This window comes from Brachyistius frenatus, unplaced genomic scaffold (assembly GCF_029030835.1).
Source record: "Brachyistius frenatus isolate BFR_SWC_R1_liver_20210118 unplaced genomic scaffold, ASM2903083v1 Contig_80, whole genome shotgun sequence".
Taxonomy (NCBI): Eukaryota; Metazoa; Chordata; class Actinopteri; family Embiotocidae; genus Brachyistius; species Brachyistius frenatus.
In genome coordinates, this window is record NW_027210679.1 from 137,074 (window position 1) to 157,127 (window position 20,054).

The 20,054-nt window shown below is 42.7% G+C and overlaps 1 protein-coding gene across 1 annotated transcript; it reads left to right on the forward strand.

Annotated features, from left to right (window-relative positions):
• The first annotated feature begins 40 nt into the window (after nucleotides 1–40).
• cavin1a (caveolae associated protein 1a) lies at nucleotides 41–19,958 on the forward strand. Its single transcript, XM_069709092.1, has 2 exons — nucleotides 41–911; nucleotides 16,917–19,958. Exons 1-2 carry the CDS (start codon nucleotides 402–404, stop codon nucleotides 17,682–17,684), a joined length of 1,278 nt encoding a protein of 425 aa, XP_069565193.1. The 5' UTR covers nucleotides 41–401; the 3' UTR covers nucleotides 17,685–19,958.
• The last annotated feature ends 96 nt before the right edge of the window (nucleotides 19,959–20,054 follow it).

Sequence of the window (20,054 nt, forward strand, 5' to 3'; positions counted from 1 at the left end):
AGAGGTGGAGTCTGCATGGGGACAGAACGGGGTGGAGCCCAGGCAGCAGGGGGGAGCCGTGGGTGGAGGCCTGGGTGTGTGAAGGGAAAAAGTTGGACTGGGTGGTTTCACAGGGAGCAGAGGCATTTGAGTCAGGGCACACATGCTTCAGCTGTGAGAGGCCCAACTCCCCTTGGCTGGCTGGCATCCCAGAGCAGAGGCAGAGAGAGAGACAGATAGGGTTGAGTTTGAGAGACCGAGGGCACGAAAGAGGCAAAAAGTGGTCAAGAAAGTTGTTTGAAAGATAGGAGAAAGGATTAGAGCCGGAGTTCTGTGCAGTGTGTCTCCTCCAGATTGTTTTTCAGTAGTGTATTTTTATCTGTAGTGAGCGTGCGAGCGGCTTGTGTTTGGAGTTGACAGCTATGGCGGATACAGGTGTCAAGAATCAGCATGCAGCCCTTGCAGAAGTGCCTTTCGACGATGAAGAGGTCGCTCTGGTGGGCGCCGCCACCGAGCCGGCAGTCGATGACGATGACGAAGACGACCCCGCCGAGGAGGTGGACTTGGTGCTGGCCACCGGCTCCGGGGGCAAGAGTGAAGCTCAGATGAACGGGGTCATGGTTCTGTCTCTGCTCGACAAGATAATCGGAGTGGTGGACAAGATCCAGCAGACCCAGAACGGCATCGAGGCCCGGCAGGAGGCCATGGAGAAGTCCGTGTCGACCATCCAGGGCGAGCTGGCGAAGCTGTCCAAGAACCACGTCGGCACGACCAACACCGTCAACAAAATGCTGGAGAAGGTGCGCAAGGTCAGCGTCAACGTCAAGACGGTACGGAGCAACCTGGAGAGGCAGGCGGGCCAGATCAAGAAGCTGGAGAGCAACGAGAACGAGCTGCTCAAGAGACGCAACTTCAAAGTCCTCATCTACCAGGTGAGATCCTTCTTTTGTTCCTTTCATCACATGAATTAAGTAAGAGCAGATATTCTTTTATTGAAAAAAAAAATAATGATAACATGATTCATGTTTTAAATGTGGCTGTTAATGGGAGTATTCTTACATGTTAGTCCTGAAGGGGGTGTGTTGCATTCCCCACATCACATAGGAAGTTTGCGAGGAAGTGTGATATTCACCTAAAAGGCAGTCGGAGCAACCTCCTGACATCATCTCACTGCAGAGAGTTAAAGTCACACTGCGGCACGAGCTGAGCCTGAAAACGAAAAGGGGAGTTTCTGGATGCAGGATGTAAAGCCGAAGCTTTAGCTCTGCGATTTCTATGACATAAATGTTCGAATCACTTTTTCCTTAAATGTGGCTGTGACGTTTATAAAGTGCCCGACACTGCACTCCACTGTTCAGGAGCTGTTGTACAGTTTGTATTGACGCTCAGTGAGAGCTGGATTCCTCCACTCACCACTGACGGGAAAACCAGTATACTCTGGGAAAAAAAAAAAAAAAAAAAGGCAGGTAGGTAGTATCCCCTCCCACTCCACGGGACTTCATGATTACCCAATGACTATTTAAAGAGCGGTGGGAGTAAATAAAAATATAAGGCCTATAAACACTGGCATGAGGGGCTACTTGAGACAGAACCAACGCCCCACTGATGAGCGCTCACATAGCTGGCAGGCTGCTGCCATGTAAGATGAAGATGTCGGAGTTCTTTTTTTTTATTAGGAAGTTTCTCAGAAGTAGTGACACACTTTGACATTTACGGTGCACAAAGTTTGCACTTGAAGTTCTGTGGCATGAAACAGTCAGAAGCAACAAATATCTTTTGAATAATAAAAAATAGGTAAAAAAAAAAAAAGAAGAAGAAATGACACGTATGAACTCGCATGTGAGAGCTATGATCGGTGAAACTACCTCAGTGAGCAAATCTTATTTTTAGCAGGACGTGCTGTCATGTCTTGCAGCTGTGGAAGCAGCTCTGCTTCAGTTTTTTTTTTCTTGCGTGTAAAAGGTTCTTGTGTCACTCAATCAGGAATCTCGTCATCCGGCGACAAATCAAACAGCTGGAGACATTTTTTTTTGTTAAAACAGTGGTCATCTGATCCGCAGAGACCGGCTGCAACAGAGATATTTATTTTAAAAACATTAGTGCAAGTGAAACTGAGCGTTGGAAGCCTCTCGTGAGCAGAGATCACTTCGAGATCTGTATTGGCCTTCACAAACTCTTCACATCGCCCTCCTGGGATGTCCGTCGTGGGAGCAGGTTACACTGCTGGCATCCCTTAATAAATTACTCTGCAAAGCAGGTGCCCCCCCTCCCTCCCCGCTGTCTTTTGACACTGCATGCATAATGTCCTGCAAGCCTGTTCACCTGTCCGTGCGTTTATCTGATTCTGTACTTAACCCTCGTGTTGTCCTTGGGTCAAAATGACCCGCAGCTGTGTTCAACCAAGTTCTATTTTATTTCTATATTTTTTGGGATCATTGGTCATCATTCTTTAAAGAAACCTTCACTTGTCACCAATGATCCCCAAAAAATATGAAAATAAAATAGAACTTGGTTGAACACAGCTGCGGGTCATTTTGACCCGAGGACAACACGAGGGTTAAATAAGGGAACAGTTTGCAAATGTGAGTCTCATTTCAAGTTTTGAATACTCTGTGTGTGCTTTCGACTGTGTTCGAGCAGACGCCGTATAAATCCCTCCTCATTATGTCCCTGCGGGTGTCATCTCAGCCGTAGCACCTTCATCACAGTCTGAACTTGGTCACCATGGTGTTTTCAGAGCAGCTGTAGGAGCCGCATGTTGCCGTGTCTGTTTCGGGCTCCCGCGGTCTATTTATTCCCGGAGGATGGCTGCTCCGTGTCCAGTTTAATTGAGCGACAGATAGGCTGGTCACATATTGGCAGAGGTGCAAATCAACACTGGCTCCCAGTCAGGTTTCACCACTTTCCACCGTCTCTGTGTGTTAATGTGTTAGAGGGGGATGCATCTACAATTAAGGATGAGATGAGGGTTCGGGCACAGCAAGCAGAGGTTAAGGTAAACGTCCGGGGCATTAATGTTATTAATGTAAGCTCGTATACGTGTGTGTAGGTGTGTGTGTGTGTGTGTGTGTGTGTGTGTGTGTGTGTGTGTGTGTGTGTGTGTGTGTGTGTGTGTGTGTGTGTGTGTGTGTGTGTGTGTGTGTGTGTGTGTGTGTGTGTGGCCATTCCTCACCAATATTGGCTTTCGCCTGCAGCATCGGTGTCAGTGAAGCCAGAATTGGAGTACGATAAGTGTAAACATTTGAACCTCGTCCTCTGCTTTGTTCCGCTGATATCGGCTGTAACCGTCGGTGCCGCATTTCTTCCTCCTGTCACTCTGAGAATAGCCACACACATCAAGATTTCTGGGCCGGAAAAACTTACTCGGGGATGCTTTATAATTAAACCTGCCGTGATGGCGGCCTGCAGGATCCCCTGGCAGCAGCAGGGTGTGGTGATGGAAGACATGCGTGTCAAATCGGATGTGGAGGGAGTATTTAGATGCATTCTGAAATGTACTCAAGTAAAAGTGCAGAGGCATGAGCTAAAGATAAACTTGCAAGTGCCAAAAGTAATAGTAGTAACTGTGCAAAAGGGCCCATTAAATATATACAATCAGAAATTATATAGTTGGATTGCAAACTAATGTTACAGCTGATAAAAGTGGAGCTAATTTGAAGTACTGGACACTGCCAGACAGCTCAATCTTTCATCATTAATCAAAATGCATAAGTTTATTATATTTTGCATTAATCTGAATCTGCCAAGTAATTACAATTTTAAAATAAACATTTCCTTATGGAGTTAAATGCACAATATTTACTTCCTCGCTTCAGTGGAGGAGCATAACGCAGCACCGATTGGAAACGCTCACGTAAAGCAACGTTAATTCGCTAAAGGAATATTCCACCGCTGCATATCACGTAGCATCGTAACATTATCATAATAACAACAGCTCTCAGTCTGTAGTGATGAGGCTTTGTGTTACCGTAGCTTCCCGTGAGACTGATATGAACCTCCATGTGGTCACACCTCAGAAAATCCTCATTAGCACCAGCATTTCTCCCCTTCAGAGACTCCACTTACATGTTGAGAGTTTATAATCTGAAATGTCTTTTAGGGACACTTCCCTTGCTGTTAGATGGGCTCTTACATGAGTTGTGAGGATGAGGTTTAGGACTAACAACCCCATTGACTGTGAGCGTCCTCGCAGCACCTCAGGTTTCTTCCCTTTCTCTCAGCGCTCGGTGCCACCAGCCTGTCGTCAGAGCCCAGTGGACCCCAGAGGACCAGTGATTCAAGACCGGCCGCTCTCACACCCTCCCTGCATGTCTCCTCCCTGACGGGGTTACATAAGATATTGATGTCCTCCAGGGACCATTTGCAAACACGGCAAACATGATTATTCAAAATAAGCCCAAGTTTGGTTCCTTGTTTCCCCGATACTCGTACACAGCAGGAATGTGACTGTTTTACAACAGAGTCACGAGATTCATGTCCTGTTTTATCGTTTGCCGATGGCTGTAAGGAAAAAACAAACGAGATCCAAACTATATTCTGATGAAAGGGTATATATTTCTAATTCAAACCTTATGATAGCTGTAAACATTGATCCTCAAGTAATCAGGAAGTCCTGCTTGTCTTTTTGAGCTCGGTCTCTGTTAAGCATGATTGGAAGTGAATGCAGAAGCTGGTTGAAGTTTCTCAGCTGCTGGATAGTGAAGGTAAAGATATCTGCCGTGGAGGCGGACTGAGCTCCCTGCTCATCCTCAAACAGACGTTGCACAGCTAAGCCAACGTCCACTACTGTTTTGGCCTTCTGCTAACTTAAATCTCTGGCACTGATTCACCAACACGTTCCATATGGTCTGCCCAGGAGACTTGTATGGACGAGGGGTGTCCTGCTGTGTGACAGGAGTCCCAGCAGTCTCTCGACAAATATTACAACTGAGCGTCCAAGGGTTGCGAGTCCTGAGGCAGATGGAGCCGGTTCTGTTTTTTGGTAGTTATGTTATTACCAAAAGTAAACCAGATGATGAGATTGTTACCTGGAAACCAATCAGTCATTAAAGAGCAGTGCTCTGCCTACTGTCAATCAACCCAACAGTCTTTATTTATGAAAAGACTTTACAGACACAAGCTTGATTATGCAATTTGTGTAGAGTCCCTTTATCCTTCATTTAAATGTAACACCCTGTGGATTTACATGCATCATAATCAGCGTGCACGTTTTTACTTGAGTTTAAATGGGAGAGTTAGCAGTATATTTTAAACAGCCAATCTGATCCGTCGGCCACGTGTATGTGTTTCATAATACTCATTAGCTAGTTAATTACGTGGATTAATTTGGTCTACGCAATGTGATAGTGCATGAGAGTGTGAGACCGCCCGGCTGTGTGTCTGGAATCAGGGTGTGTTTGGCTGCAGCTCAAGGACAGTAAAAGCCATGTGGTCAACTCTATCAGGGAGATGGAAGACCTCTCCGTTACCGTCTACTTACGCCACACGGGCCTCACAGAGCTGGCCGAGCTCAGCTCACAGCCAACAAGCCTCACGACCACTTTTTCTAGAATAGCCTTTAGCCCCGCCCACACTGTGTAATACACCAATTCCACTCAGTCCAGACATTGCGATGCAGACAAAGGTTTTTAGATTCTCTAGCCCACTAAATCTTTGTTGTCAGGCATGAATTGGGTTTCAGCCTCATTACAGACATGAAAGTTACGAAGCACTTAGCAGGTCTTTGCTGACAACTTGACCAAAAAGCACTCAACCGACCAGCAGCACCAAGTTAGTGTCGTGATTCACCCTGCTGGCATTTCTCTGCGCCTCCTGCCAGCGTGCCCACTTGTCCGTCTCCCTTATCGCTCCCACTGTCAACGTAGCCCCATTTACTCCCACTCAGATGTCTAATCCAGAGCTAAGAGCTCGGCTCATTCACTCTTTGCCACAGCACTTGTAAAGTACGGTGTTCTCCTCCAGCGAGACTCTCCTCTGCGTCCTTCTGTCCTGCTGCGCTCCTCTTCCCTGAGTGGGTGGAAAGATATCTGGCGGACTCCACGTTTAACTCTTGCACGTCAGCTACCGTGTCGAGCTCCTTCGCCGTTGAGCTCTGTGCGAACCCTTGTACGTAGAACATTATCCAGCGACTCGTGGAGCTTAGTGGCAAAGTGACATACAGAGGAAAAACACTTTTTTGGAGGCCGAGATATCCAACGGTGAACTATTCTGAGAAAGTTGCACTTTGAGGACACCTCAGTGAACTGCTTCATCTTATGAAGATAATCTTTCAAATTTTGTGAGAGCAGCGGTTCAAGATTTTTGTAAATACTGTCGTGTCTTTCTGCTAAATATGAAGCTGCAGTCAGCGGCTCGTTAGCTTCGCTTAGCATGTTTTTCTGTCCAAAGGGGACAAGTCTGCTGGCACCCCTAAAGCTCTCGTGATAAATCTTGTTTATTTAATACACACGAAGAAAGTAAGCGTAAGAACAATTTTTTTTTTTTTTTGACAGAGGCTTACAGCACAGACTATTTATTGACTGAGAGCAGCTACTTCCTGGATTCTCCACTGGTTGCCCAGCAAACTCACGATGACAACAAGTCTCCTGTGGCTGACCAAGAATAGTCCATCAGTGTGTAAGCTAGTGGTTTCACGTTTTCTATACGGGGGTGAGCGTGGCATTGAGCTGTTCATTTGAACGCTTGGCCCGCAAAGTTTTAAACTATTCCTTTAAAGTAAAACTATTATTTCCTCTGTTTGTCTTTTCCTCTCCTCACATTTGTTTTATCAGCAACCAGCGACCTCATGGAGCCAAAACACTGTTTCTTTTGGCTTGTTTGGCCAAATCTGAATGTACTGCTCTAATCTTCTCTCTCTCTCTCTCTCTCTCTCTCTCTCTCTCACACATTTTGTTTGTGGTTCTTTTATTATTCAGGAAAGCTCAAAGCCATTGTCCTTGCTTGGAAAAATCCTTCTAATGATGTCACGTGCATACCGGCCGCCATCCTCTGCTATTGTTCCCCATGTTTTTCTGTTTTCTTTGCTTTTGCAAAGCAAACAGGATTTTTCTAGCCGCCTGTGTCATAAAAATGTATGCTCAAGTTGAAAGGGAAAACCTTTTTAATCACTTATCCTCAGTGAGGACGAACACTTGTGTGGTAATTAGGCGGGAGTCATTTTACACATTTCCTGTCTGATCTGGTTTGTCAGATCAAGTGTGCAACACCTTGTTTTTCTGTAGTTTGTGTGTGTGTGAGGTGCAGGAGGTGGACTTGCTGATAGTGTTGCTGTACCACTTCCTGTGCTGCTCTTGCTAGGATTTAGTTTGTACAGCAGAAAGAGAACTCTTGCTATTTCTGCATGTGAAAACACTGCACATGTTTTGTGAGCTAGTTATGAGTTGAGTCTTCCACAGAACTTTCACACCATGTGTGATTTACATGGTGGAGTACTTCAAGGACATATTTATAAAGTGTGTGATGATGTTGTTCAGAGGAAATATGAGACACCGGCTTATTAGTTTGTGTTGCATTTAGCTGTAACACTCGCAGTCATTCGCCGCGAGCGTGTGTTCCTGTCTTTAGTGCTTTTGAGCTGTTTCTCTTCATCAACGAGAGGACGTTCCCGAGTCGCACCTGTTAAAATAGCCAGACTGGTGATCTCAGGCCAAAGCTGCTTTCCCATCTCGCCAAACATCCCCGTCCCCAGCAGCAGCAGCAGCAGCAGCAGACGACAGGATTCACCAGCTGGGTGTCTGATCAGGTCGCCCACTCAGCTTAAACAGTTGTAGTTGTCATCCAGCTTCTTGGACGACTCACTGAAATGTGTCCTCGTAGCGCATCACAACTCGGTGGAAGCTGCTGATACTCTCCGTGCTGTTTATTCCAAGATTTGTAGGCACACCCTTCAGGCGAGGCCATTGCCAAAATAAAAACTTGGCCAAATGATCTGAGCAGTGGAACGGTGTAGTGTCCTGTTTCATTGACTGAGTCTGAATTTAGAAAATCAGCACCACCAATTGATTGATTCATTTTCTTATATACTGTTTTTTTGGGGTTATTTCCAGATAAATGCACATTTTTAGCATCACATGTTATGATGCGTGTGTAAAATGACAAGATTTCCCAAAGAAAACTTCACAGCACCAATACAGTAAGTGGCCACCTCCAAACACACAAATGAAACTACCTGCAAATCGACCTCTGGAGACATCCTTTGATGCATCTTTTTTTTCTAACATGCTGCTGAAGCTGCATCCACACATTCACTAGTAATACAAGTGACTGTTATCTCTGTAACTTAACACCTTGCGTGTGAAAGTAAAGTGTGACCGGTGCCAACCGTCAGTCTGAAGTGCAGCAGTCAGGTTCCCCCAGTGCTTTATTTCACTGCTGCAGTGACGGCTCGCTGTTCTTGTCACTGGTATGCGAGTAATATGCTGCCACTGAGAGTTTGCCAGGACACGGTGAGTTCTGCGTACCCTTGGCGTTAGATTTTGCATGCACATGCGTGTTTTGGATTATGAATCTATAAATGATAGAAATTGTGCATAAATTATGTTCTCAGTGGACGAGGCAAACTTGAGCATTCGATTGTGTCTAATCTAGTAATGCTAATGAAAATACATTTTCAATGAGGATTTGAACACTATTACTGAAGTCCAGTAAAAAAAAATACTGATCCCAGGAGCTTAATTAAAGTACATTCAATCAACTATATTTTTTGTATTAAATATCTCAAACCATTATTAACTTAAGAAAAAACATGTTACTGAAAAGTTTGCCGTTAACACACGATTGTGTTTATGAGGTAAAGTACACTTTTTCTCCTCAAGAATTTATACAGTTTTGGATTACATTGCCGTCATTATTTAAAACAGCACTTGATTAATTTCACGAGGATGTTTATTTATTCCATTACTACCAAGTGTAGTAAGTGTATCAGTGTTTGGCACAAGTTGGTGTCTCTTATGTCATCTTTTCCAGCGATAATGTCCCAGTTGTCTTTAGCAAAGTATGTGTGTGATTGGCCGAATGCCTTCTTTCCTCTACCTCCAGATGTTACTTTGGAGGAGTTGTTGGTCATTAACCATTGAATTGGCCCAAAGTAATTCAGTAGTTAAGAGTTTTGTGTAGCTGGACTCGGGAGTGAATTCATTTGGGCAATTTATATCTTCCTTCAATTCATCAACAAATCTTGTAATTTGTGTTTAGTAATAAAAAGACAAAGGATACTGTGACTTACTTCCCTATTACAACACACTGTTTCACTTAAAATGGTGGAAATCAAACCATTTTAATATCTAAATGGTCACAGTAAAATGTGCAAATTCCTGTTTATGCCTCAACTGGTTTCACTCTTTCAGTTACATAAATGGAAAATTTGAGCTGAGAATTGTTCAATTTGGCTGAAAGTGCACTTTGTCCGTATAAATGGCACCAATGGAGAGAAAGACATGGTTATATAATATATTCCAGTAGTGTAGCTGCCAGTTCACACAGAGGCGTAAATGGAAAAGTACATTTTCCGTCTTTGCATGGGACTAACCCTGCTGGGATTCCAGTGGTTTCAGAGTTGGTGGTTTTGGGAAGGCTGAGCTGTGGAATAGGGCTTCCCCAAGTGCATGAAATCACAAATCACCATGACAGAAATACCCAGGAACTCCCTTCCTGTGGCGTGAACTGTAACATGACATCGCCCGGTTGGCCATGTGGTGTACAGAAGCCCTCTCTTTGACTGAATCTGTCTATAGACAGACTGGGATTGGCTGTTATTTTTTCCGTTACCAGCAGGACACTTAAACATCAGAGTAGCTTGTTCTAAAATGAATAGGACGCCTTCGTGAAACAGAATTTGCATTGTGCCCTCATTCATGAGAGTCGCCCCCAAGATGCCATAGGTAGGAGGCGGCTGGCTCGTCCTCTGAATTGTTTGACCCTTATTTAGTGGAGCGTGGGAGGCATCAATATTAAACTCCTTATTTTAGCCCTCTTTAAAAGCGTCACGATTCAAGCGTATGTGGGACACTCGCACGCGAACCTCCCAACTCTGCCTCATGTCAATCTCTCGCTTGGCCTTCTCCCGTCCTGGGGGGGGCTACGTGGGTCAATGATATCACTCATTGTGAAAGCTAAGTGCACAGCTGCAGGAGGACTGGACAGGATCAGACAGCTGCTCCTGTGACTCACTGCAGAGGCCTTTCATCACACTGCCTCAAAAGGAATAGTGTGTGTCTGTTTATCTACAAGCCCGCTGAACGCCTGCGAGCGTGCAGGTCTGTGTTATTGGGCACTCATTCGTGATCTAAACAACAGTCAGACGTGCTTTATTTCCTAACTAATGGCAGTTATTAATATACTGTATTCTTTGTAATAATCTTGTAATTATTCCAAATGCAAATAGGAAAGTAAAAAGGTTTGTAATTAGTGCAATTACAAGATAGAACGTAGATACAAACATTTGGATTGACATTATGCAACAGGAAAGTAAGAAAAGACATTTAGAATTGCATAATGCAATAGGATCATGAATGTATCACAATATATATGCCATTTGTAAATGATATAGCATGTATTTATGGTTTAAGAGTATATACTAGATAGATTGTTATTTAATATAGTAGTTACCTGTATTTGTTTTTTACGCACACACCACAAATTGAAAAGCACACAACCGCCTTACAGCTAGTAATAACAAGAAACATCCAGAGGAGAGCAGGTTTCTTTTTTGCATGCATGAAACGTCTGTAACAGCAAAATGTTGTAGTTATGTCTACGTGTTGGACGATATGTCTGTGACTATATGTGAAGAGGGAAACAAAACATTCTCACGGTGGAAGATCTCCCCGTTCTGTTTTGACTACGAGTTTTCGGTTACAAATGTGTGGCTGTATCTGTACGTGGGGTCAGACTCATCATGTGTGCACGAGCCTGTCCTTTCAGCTGAAACATTGACTTTTTTACAAAAGACAGTTCATTGTATCTTTGTTTATCTGTTCATTTCTCACTGGAAATACATCATTTCCACGACAATGGCTAAATCACTTAAAATACCAAAAAAGGGCTTGTCTTTGTTGCAGCTGTACCATATTTAAAGCAAGAGCTTTGAACGTAGTGGATCAGTGACGGTCTTGTAACAGCAGCTAGAGAGACGGAGAAGGCTGCGGAGGCAGATAGATGCCAGCAGCCTTAGTCAAAGCTGCTGTGGTTTCAGTATAGCGCTGATTGTGGGTACTGTTTCCTCTGTCGCCCGTGGTAACAGTCAGTGGTTACGTTATCCCCGAGCCTCTGTATGAGTCAGACTGAACATTTTGCCCCTGAAAAAATGAGAAAGCATTGCTGTTGCGTAATGAAAAGTTTGAATTAAATTATTTTTGAAGGCTTATTTTTACCATCGGGAGGAAAAATTCTTTATTTAATATTGAATTTAATGTCCAAGTCACCAAATTAGGAGGTTTCTGATCTCCCACAGGTGATGACGGAGCCTCTTAACCGCATCTCTTTTAGCTTCGCATTTCTGCCTCGCTTGTTTTTTTCCTTGAAGAGTTGTAGTTATAGTTGTTTACCAAAGGTTTTCCCCTCGTTCTGCTGTGGCTTTTCAATTGCGTCTCCCGCGTTGTGCCTCCTTCTTCAGCCCAGACAGTTGTTGGCTTGTCTGAACAAACCGAGCACACGCTCAGAGTGAGTGAAAGAGAGACTTCTCACTCTTTCTGGCCCACTTTTCCATGAGGTATGATTCACGCTATTCTCAGAGGAAAGAAACATCAGCAAGAGACCTTCTCATTGAGTACAGCATACATACTCAGTCACTATTCCCCTGGGCACCTGTCAGTAAACACACACGCACACACGCACACACACACACACACACACACACACACACACACACACACACACACACACACACACACACACACACACACACACACACACACACACACACACACACACACACACACACACACACACACACACACACACACACACAGAGGGCCGAGTTTACCACTGCCAGTAAGTAGGAGGAGAGAGGAAGGTAACACAGGGACTCTAATGGACTTAACATATTCGTCCTCAAGCCCTCAGTCTATTGGGTTTGTAATCAAGCCGAGAATCCCAAACAGGGTCCACTGATACTATCACAATTTCCACAATGCCGGCTGAGTCAAGTATTCAGAATGTAAACAGTGAAATGTTTCAACACGCCATGTTCCCATGAGCCCGTTTTAAACACATGACTCAAATACGGCACACAAAGTCATCAAGATACCGTTTCGTAGAGTTACAGTGATAATTAGTCTGATGCTGTATCGGCTTTTCACAAATGTATCAATATCCAAACATATATAGGTTTATAGAGGTATGTACAGGTGTGAGGAAATGTATAAACAGTGTCAGGATTATATAGTTTCTCCTCTAGAGAATCCTAAAAAGTTGATTCAGCAGTATAAAATGTTCCACTGATATTACACCAAAGCCTTTAATAACCCCTACAGTAACGACGGTGTCATATTTTGCCTCTCTGAGGCATGAAAAGGAAAGTGCCTTAGATTTAGGTACCAAAACTACTTTTATATGTTCAGGAAAAAAAAATCTTAGTTTGGGTTAAGATTTGTAAATTAACATCACATAAGCTTCCTAATGCATGTTACGCAAGTTAAATATGTTACTTTAAAGAAATGCAATTTTTGCTTTGTCACGGACTCAAACTCTGGTCATCATAGTTAAAAGTTGTTGTTTTTTTACACCCAATTATCAATATTAATATGAGCCAAAAGTCCAGTTGGTCAGACGATACTTTCTGACTGCATAATAAAAACCTTTAATGTAAGTGATCGGAAAACGCAGGTATAAAAACAGCATGTGGAACCATTCAGTCGGTTCACCAAACAAGACCTTTTAAAGTGATTCAAAATCCTTAAATAAGTATAGAAATCCTTTTTAAATGTGGCGCGTGTTTTTTTCCATCAATTTCAAGTCAAAACTTGTTTGCCTGGAAAAACCTCTTAAGTTTGTCAGTAATGATCGTGATTAGCATTACATAGCTTTAGTGAGGCGCAGTATGAAATTAACAAGGTCCTTCTCTATGGTTTATTTTCCCTGTTATGGATGACCTCACCAGCTCCCAGCATGCCGTGCACTGCTGTTTTCCATTGGCTGCAGAAGCTTCCTATTCAGGTGTTCATAGTTTGGCTTTACGGAAAAATCTGTCTCTCCCTTTGCGGGAGGGTGGGGGTACATGTCACACTCACGCATAGTTAATGCTATTTTTATGTTTGTATTTATTCACCAGGTTTCCCTTTCCTTTGTGTTGCCCCCGCAAATACGAGACAATAATAATATGTTCCATGTATTTTTGAAAGGTACGCTTAAGACACCGGGTTTAAATGTTTAGACGCCCCTCCAACAGTAAACAAGTTCTGCCAGGGACAGATGAGGTCACTCACAGATTCTTACACAGCCATTTCTTTAATGTACTTTATAACTCTATGCACATGTTTATCCCGCATGTGTTTATCTTTAATTCCCTAGTTAGTTCTCAGGGCACTTTTCAAGAAACTACATGAGAAAATGTTGCAGTAGAGTTATGTCCATGTGTTCAAAATATACTGTATTACATTAATGTCATTGATATAACTCGCCCTTACTTTGCTCAGTATGCAAAGCAGGTGCAGCGTTTTTATTTTAGTTTAATCGTAGGCGAACACACACACACGCAACAACTGAGAACCTCATGTCAGTACATTGTTGTAGAGATGTCAGCTGTTTATCCAGCTAAACTCCGCTACCCACCAGGGACAACATGAGGAGGTGGTTGCTACGGTGACAGGGCGCTGTGTTTATCTGTTGCCGAGCGGGGGTGGGGGGTGGTGTTGGTTGACGGAGGGTGAGCGCTGTGGTGGCCGGTTGCCAGAGAGCGGTAGATGGAATCCAGAGAGTGGGAAAGGCCAGCCCCAAAATAAACCCATACAGAGCGCGTCCGCCAGGTGCGCTCCATACTCAGCACCAGATAAGGAAGCAATGTCCATTTTATGATGGATCGTATGGCAGTATTTGAACTGTCCGGGGAGATGTGCTGCTTATGGGATCTGACAGGTGTTTGTCTTTCAGAAGTCGGGAAGAAAATAATTTTTTTCTGTCAATACTGCAACTTGTTGTTTATTCTAATTTCAATAAGTCGTGACACGTGTACCACTTTTATTACATTAACAGTGATAAACCAGTAAAAAGCTTTACTTTCAAACCTTTCGCTGTTCCTGTTTTCCAGAAAATCTAAACTGGATGTAGCTGCGTATTTGATCCAATTCACTCGCTGTGAAGAAAACTACTTTTTTTCCTCAATATTTGTATGTTTATTTCCATTTGCAGTCACTCGGACACACGCTGTTGCGCTGACTCTGGATTTGTCCGCTCTCTTCTCCCGTGCTCCTCTCTATGAGTAATGTATCAAGACGTTGAGTTGCAATGCACGTCTCTATGAAGTGACAATACTGTCATGGAAAACAAAACAAGTAGTCTAAAGAGGATGTGGTGCTTGTTTGTTGCGTGACTTGAATTGAGACAAGAGACAGTGTTTCAAAAATGGAGAAGAGAGGAGAAGAACCAGCAGTGATTTAATCTGAAGTGACTTCAAGCGGCTGGGGGTGATTATACACTTCATATTAGATTGAACGATGAAGATGTTCACTTGTGTCAGAAGTGATGCGTGAATGTAATCTGTCGACGTGGTGATGATGATTGTTCTGACAAATTATTTATTGCTGCCTTTTTAAACTGTTTATTTTTACAATGTTCCCCATGAGGAGGTGTTGAACTCGATGGTGAAGATAAATCGACGTCTGCTGTCAGCATTGAGGAACACTGTTTCCACTGAGCCTGTGTTCTGCAGGAGTTATTGTTTGTACGTGACAACGTGCTGACAATAATCACATTTATTGATCTCTTCACAGAGCCATTATTGGACAAAATGAGTAGGAGTTATATATCTCAAAATTTCACACAATTCATCAAAGCAAATTTCTATTTGGAGCTAAAAAGTTTATTGTGAAGGAGTTCCTGTTCCTGGTTACACATTTATTTATCAGCTTCATGTTCTTAATGTTAAACAGTATTGCTAAAATATGATGAGAGGCATCACATTCGGTCAAATGATGCTTAAAATTTCAAACATCTATATATTCGACTTCCTTGATTCAAGATAAAAAGAGAATTTAACATATGCACAGTTTAACAAATAATAACTGAATCGTGGATAAAAATAGATAAAAACGAACACAAATGCAAGATCAAAACATTTGTCTTGAGCTGCTTTCTTAAGGTCTCAACAGAGTCTACAGAGTTTTAGTCCAACAGGGGAGAGGTCTAAAGTTTAGGAGCCACAACTTCTTCAGCTTTCTTTACTTTTGAGTCTGGAGTCTTGCAGTACTTTTTTAATAAGTGCAGGTGCCTGACCAGTAATCAAATTGATTAAATAAATAAATGGACTGAAATCCTGTAATTCACTATTTTCGATGGTATACTATATAAACGGTCAAAATGTAAGGCCTTTAAAATTGTCAGAGAAAACTGACCATTAAAAGTATCAGTATCAGGCTGGCCTCGGCGACCACGGTGACTTAGGTTCATATTTCTGTTCAGTTATTATTATTTTCATTGCCAACAGCGATTGTATCTACAGTGTCACTGAAGATGCTGAAAGGATTAAATCCACAAAGATGCAGTGAGGTGTGGCGCTGCGGTGCAGCAGGGTGGGGCCATTAATCCCTCTTGTGGGAAGGGGGAGGGGGGTCACAGACACTCTGTTGGGGGGGTCACATTCTTAGCATAGTCCTGCTTCTCCCTGTGTGGATATCAGGTGCCACACTGACAGTGTCCTGCCAAACAGCATGGGAATGTGGCTGCTGCAGTGCTGATTGACTGGCAGCGGTCAGCAGTACAACAAGTAGTTTGATGTTTGTATGAGTGATGTTATAACGACGTGCCCTTTGTTTGTGGACTCATGAGGACTGTGTATGTTGTGGAAGCGTGGAGCGGTTTTGTAAAGAGTTGGAAGGAATTTAAATATAAACTTGAGCAACTGGTCTAAAAGGCGCTACCTCTGTACCGCTGTATGCAGAGCAGATATTGTGGTCCCAGGTCTAGTTTACATGCAGATATTTTCGACCAGTTGTGAAACTGCTACGCTGTTAATTATGTGATAAACCAAAACTCTACTAACCACCAAGTCTTTACAGTGAAATTAAAACGGCGTTCTCTATGATAGAATTTCTATGATTTATAGATTTTTAAAAAAAAAAAATACATTTTTTTTCCAAATATTTCTAGATATTAAATGTAGGTTGGGATTGTCTGCTGTTAGATGTGAACGTAATGTGGAGCTTTAATGGCCAACAGAAGTTTTTATACAGAAATCTAATCACAGGAAATACACCCCTGGTCGGATGCAAAATTTTGTTGGCTTTAGTTTCAGTGTGACTGGAGTTGCAGATAATAAAAGTTTTCTATCAAGCCCCATATTTGTATTATTACTCCAGAGATGCGTTGTACAATGCACGTGACAACAGCAGCCTATGTTCTTGTGTTTCTCAATAATTAAACTTATAACGACTGGTTTTGTTGGCATACGATTGACACCACTAGATGGCGGTCTTCACCAGCTACAAACAGTGAACCGCTGTGTGCACTGAGTGGGTAGAAGGCAGAGTATCACGCTCACATTTTCAATTTATTTTCTCACCATTATCTTACCTTTCTCAGGCCTATAATTTTCACAACATATTAAACGAAATGTCATAATTTCCATTAATTATATACCCAATCAGTGGAGCGCCAGTTCTGCTAATATTGTACTAAATGTCAAATTGAAAATGTTATTCAATTCACACTCTGTAACCCTTTAATATGCTGCTGTTGTGGTTTGTTGGTGTTCTGTCTTTCTTATCCTTTCTATTTTGTGTCCTCAGGACCAAATGAAGGCACCAAAGGCATCCAAATCCAAGACGGCAGAGACGGTAGCTGAAGCAGCGGAGGGCCTGGAGCAAATACCTGAGGAGGGACAAGAGGAGTTACCTGCCAATCTCAACTCAGATGAAGAGGTGGAGATTGAGGAGATTATCGAAGAGTCTCGCACCAAGCGCCTCCAACGCAGCACCAAACAGCAAGTGGACAACATAAAGAAAGCCTTCTCCAAGGAGAAAATGGAGAAGACCAAACTGAAGACCAAGGAGAACTTGGAGAAGACCAAGCAGAGAACCCGGGAGAACCTGGAGAAGACGAGACAGAGAACCCGTGACAACCTGGAGAAAACCAAGCACAGCCTGGAGAAGAAGATTGGCAAGCTCGGGACCCGCATGACCCCCAACATGGAGCGCAGGGCGAAGATGAAGACCTCCAAGGAGAAGGCGAAGAAGTCCCTCACACCCGACCACACGATCTACGCTCGCTCCAAGACCACCGTGTACCGCGTTCCCCCCTTCACCTTCCACGTCAAGAAGATCCGAGAAGGGGAGGAGGAGGTGGTGCAGAACACAGAGATGGTGGAGGTGACCGAGGCGGAGCTTCAGCCGGGGGGAGAGGAGAACGGGCTGGGCGTGCACCTGGAGGTGGAGGAAGGGGAGCTGGTGAGGGTGGACAGCCCAGAGATGGAGGATCTGTTGGAGGTGACTGAGGACTCTCAGCTGGTCATGGTGGAGCCAGACCACCTAAAGAAGGCTGTGAAGGAAGAGATGTGAGGAGGAAGAAGGAAGAGTCTAATCACAAGGACAGAGTTCTGGTCGTAGGGACTTTCTAGACATGATCACAATCTATGTCATGTTTTCTTTTCTCTTTTTATTCTACCCAACAGGGATGACTTTCATATTTGCTCTTATTTAGCATACAAATAAGAAAAACAAAACAAAAACAAAGTTAGCTTTTAAGATATGCAACAGTATTTGCTGTTTGTTGTTGGTTTGATTAATTCTATGGCTATAAGAAAAAAATATATAAATAGTCTTTTGCTGTTAGAATGTAATGTTTCCTATTTCCCATGTATGACGTGCACATTAATACGTATGGTAAAAGGAAGTTGTTTGCGAGACACATGTTATAATGGATGGTTTAAGTAATGTAATGTGTATGAACAAGTAGGCAGAGTTTAGTCCTACAGCAAAATAAAAAGAACTGAAGATGAAGTGCAGGAGGAGATGAGTTGGACTGGATTTACACTTTACAAAACTTCACTCCTGATAATCAAAAAGCTTTGGGGCATAAAGCTTATTTACTGCTAATTATTCACACATTCACAACATGTGTTAGGCATGTTACAATGTCAGGTTTGTCCGTGTTAAAGACCGAAGTGTAAATGACTGAAAATATGTGTGTGATGTCTAATAAATTATATTGGGAACATTGAAACACTGATAAATTCAAATATTAGGATCTTTAAACCATTACAGATAACACCACACTAAAAAGTGAAAAATTCTGTTTGGGACACTAACTTTAAGAGCTAATGTTTTACCTTTTTGAAGAGGCAGCAAGTCGATATCCTACGTGTATATTTTCTATGTTTCGATAAAAAGATCCTTTTAAGAACTAATACTACGTTACTGTGCGGAGAAACATCGCTCGCTGCTCTTTTTCTGGGTCATTAATTGGTCACTCATTCAAAATTTATTCAGCCGTAATTTCATGAAAAACTTCAAGTTGATTATAATGAAATAAAAAATGTTACTTTGGCTGTGGTGAATTTCAACACGGCATGCTTGAAGACATGTTTTGATCATCGCTTACATGTAATGTTTTGATGTACATCCACCATGTCATATCTGTTGCATCTGGACATATTGTACTCACCAAGTTTCACAAAGCACGCTCCAGCACAGAGGCGAAGAAGAACAACTGCGTCACCATGGTCACATTGGCACATCCCGATTACATTTTCTCCAGAGTAATTGCAGGCAGAAAATGAATGGTCTGAAGAGCAAGATGACAGTTTAATGACTGATTTTGTAACACGTGGTGAGGCAAATGTCACCCTAAATGCGGATGAATGGAGACAGCACACTGCCAGCTATTATGAATGGCATGGCACTTTAATAAATATCAGAACATCGCAACTGGATTATTCAGTCCGCAAATGTTTTTGGAGCAACCCGGTGCAATCTTATGTTCTTCCTCTGAATTATGAAAATAAATGACGTCACGAGCCATCTGATGGTAAATCATAAAATGAGGCTGCCGTTATAACTTAGAGAAGATAGTGTACGATGACAGGAAGCTATTGTAATTATTCTGGAAATGGCATTGTTCAACCGTGACCACTTTTGATCACAAAAGATAAGAACGCAGGGCTTCAGACAGGAACAAGGTGAATGTGTGAATGTGTGGCTTCCATTTTCCTCCTTATGGGGACTTGTGTGACCTTGATGTGGTGTAGGCGTGCGGAGGCCCACTGCGTAGCATGGAACACCATTAGAATAATCAATGGGCAGGGAAATGCAATTAAGGAGAGTGCTCTGTCTGAGCACAGAGCAGGGTAGAGGTACAGGGAGAAAGACAAGAGAAAAAGGACGTGTATTTGCTTGCAGGTGTGATGGTGAGGACTGCGTGAGTACGAGCATCAAGTGGAAAGGCCATAAAAGAAACAAAAATAAATCAGTTATAGGCATGTAATCACGCATAGGTTTACAATATTTTCAGCAATATCTTTTTATTGAGTTTGAAAAAAAAAACAAAACCCTAATATTATCTCAGTCACACTTGAAGTTTAACCTTTGAAGAAATGTGTGTTTATGCCAATATTTTTGCCTAATTTTAAGCGATACTGGTTATTAAACAACTCGAGCCTGCTATAAACGTGAAGCGGGCCATGCAGTTTATACAGAAATATTGCCATTCAGAAAGAAAAAAAAAGATCAGGCGCACTGCTGCAACGTAATGTGACTCATAATTGCTGTTGTTGTGTTTATAAGTCCTCTTTTTGCCTGACCAATTCAGTATAAATAAAGCCTTATTAAATAATACATACTTCCTCTTATTTTATTTTGTTGAATTTGATGAACCTTTTAAATACCTGATTACCTGTGTGTTTATTCTGTTCTGAGAAGGTGGGTATATCA

What these genes read in the sequence shown, in the direction of transcription:
- cavin1a (XM_069709092.1), top strand. Translation starts at nt 402, where the DNA reads ATGGCGGATACAGGTGTCAAGAATCAGCATGCAGCCCTTGCAGAAGTG. An exon ending in TCAAAGTCCTCATCTACCAG is followed by an intron (nt 912 to 16,916) that starts GTGAGATCCTTC and finishes TTGTGTCCTCAG; the next exon opens with GACCAAATGAAGGCACCAAA.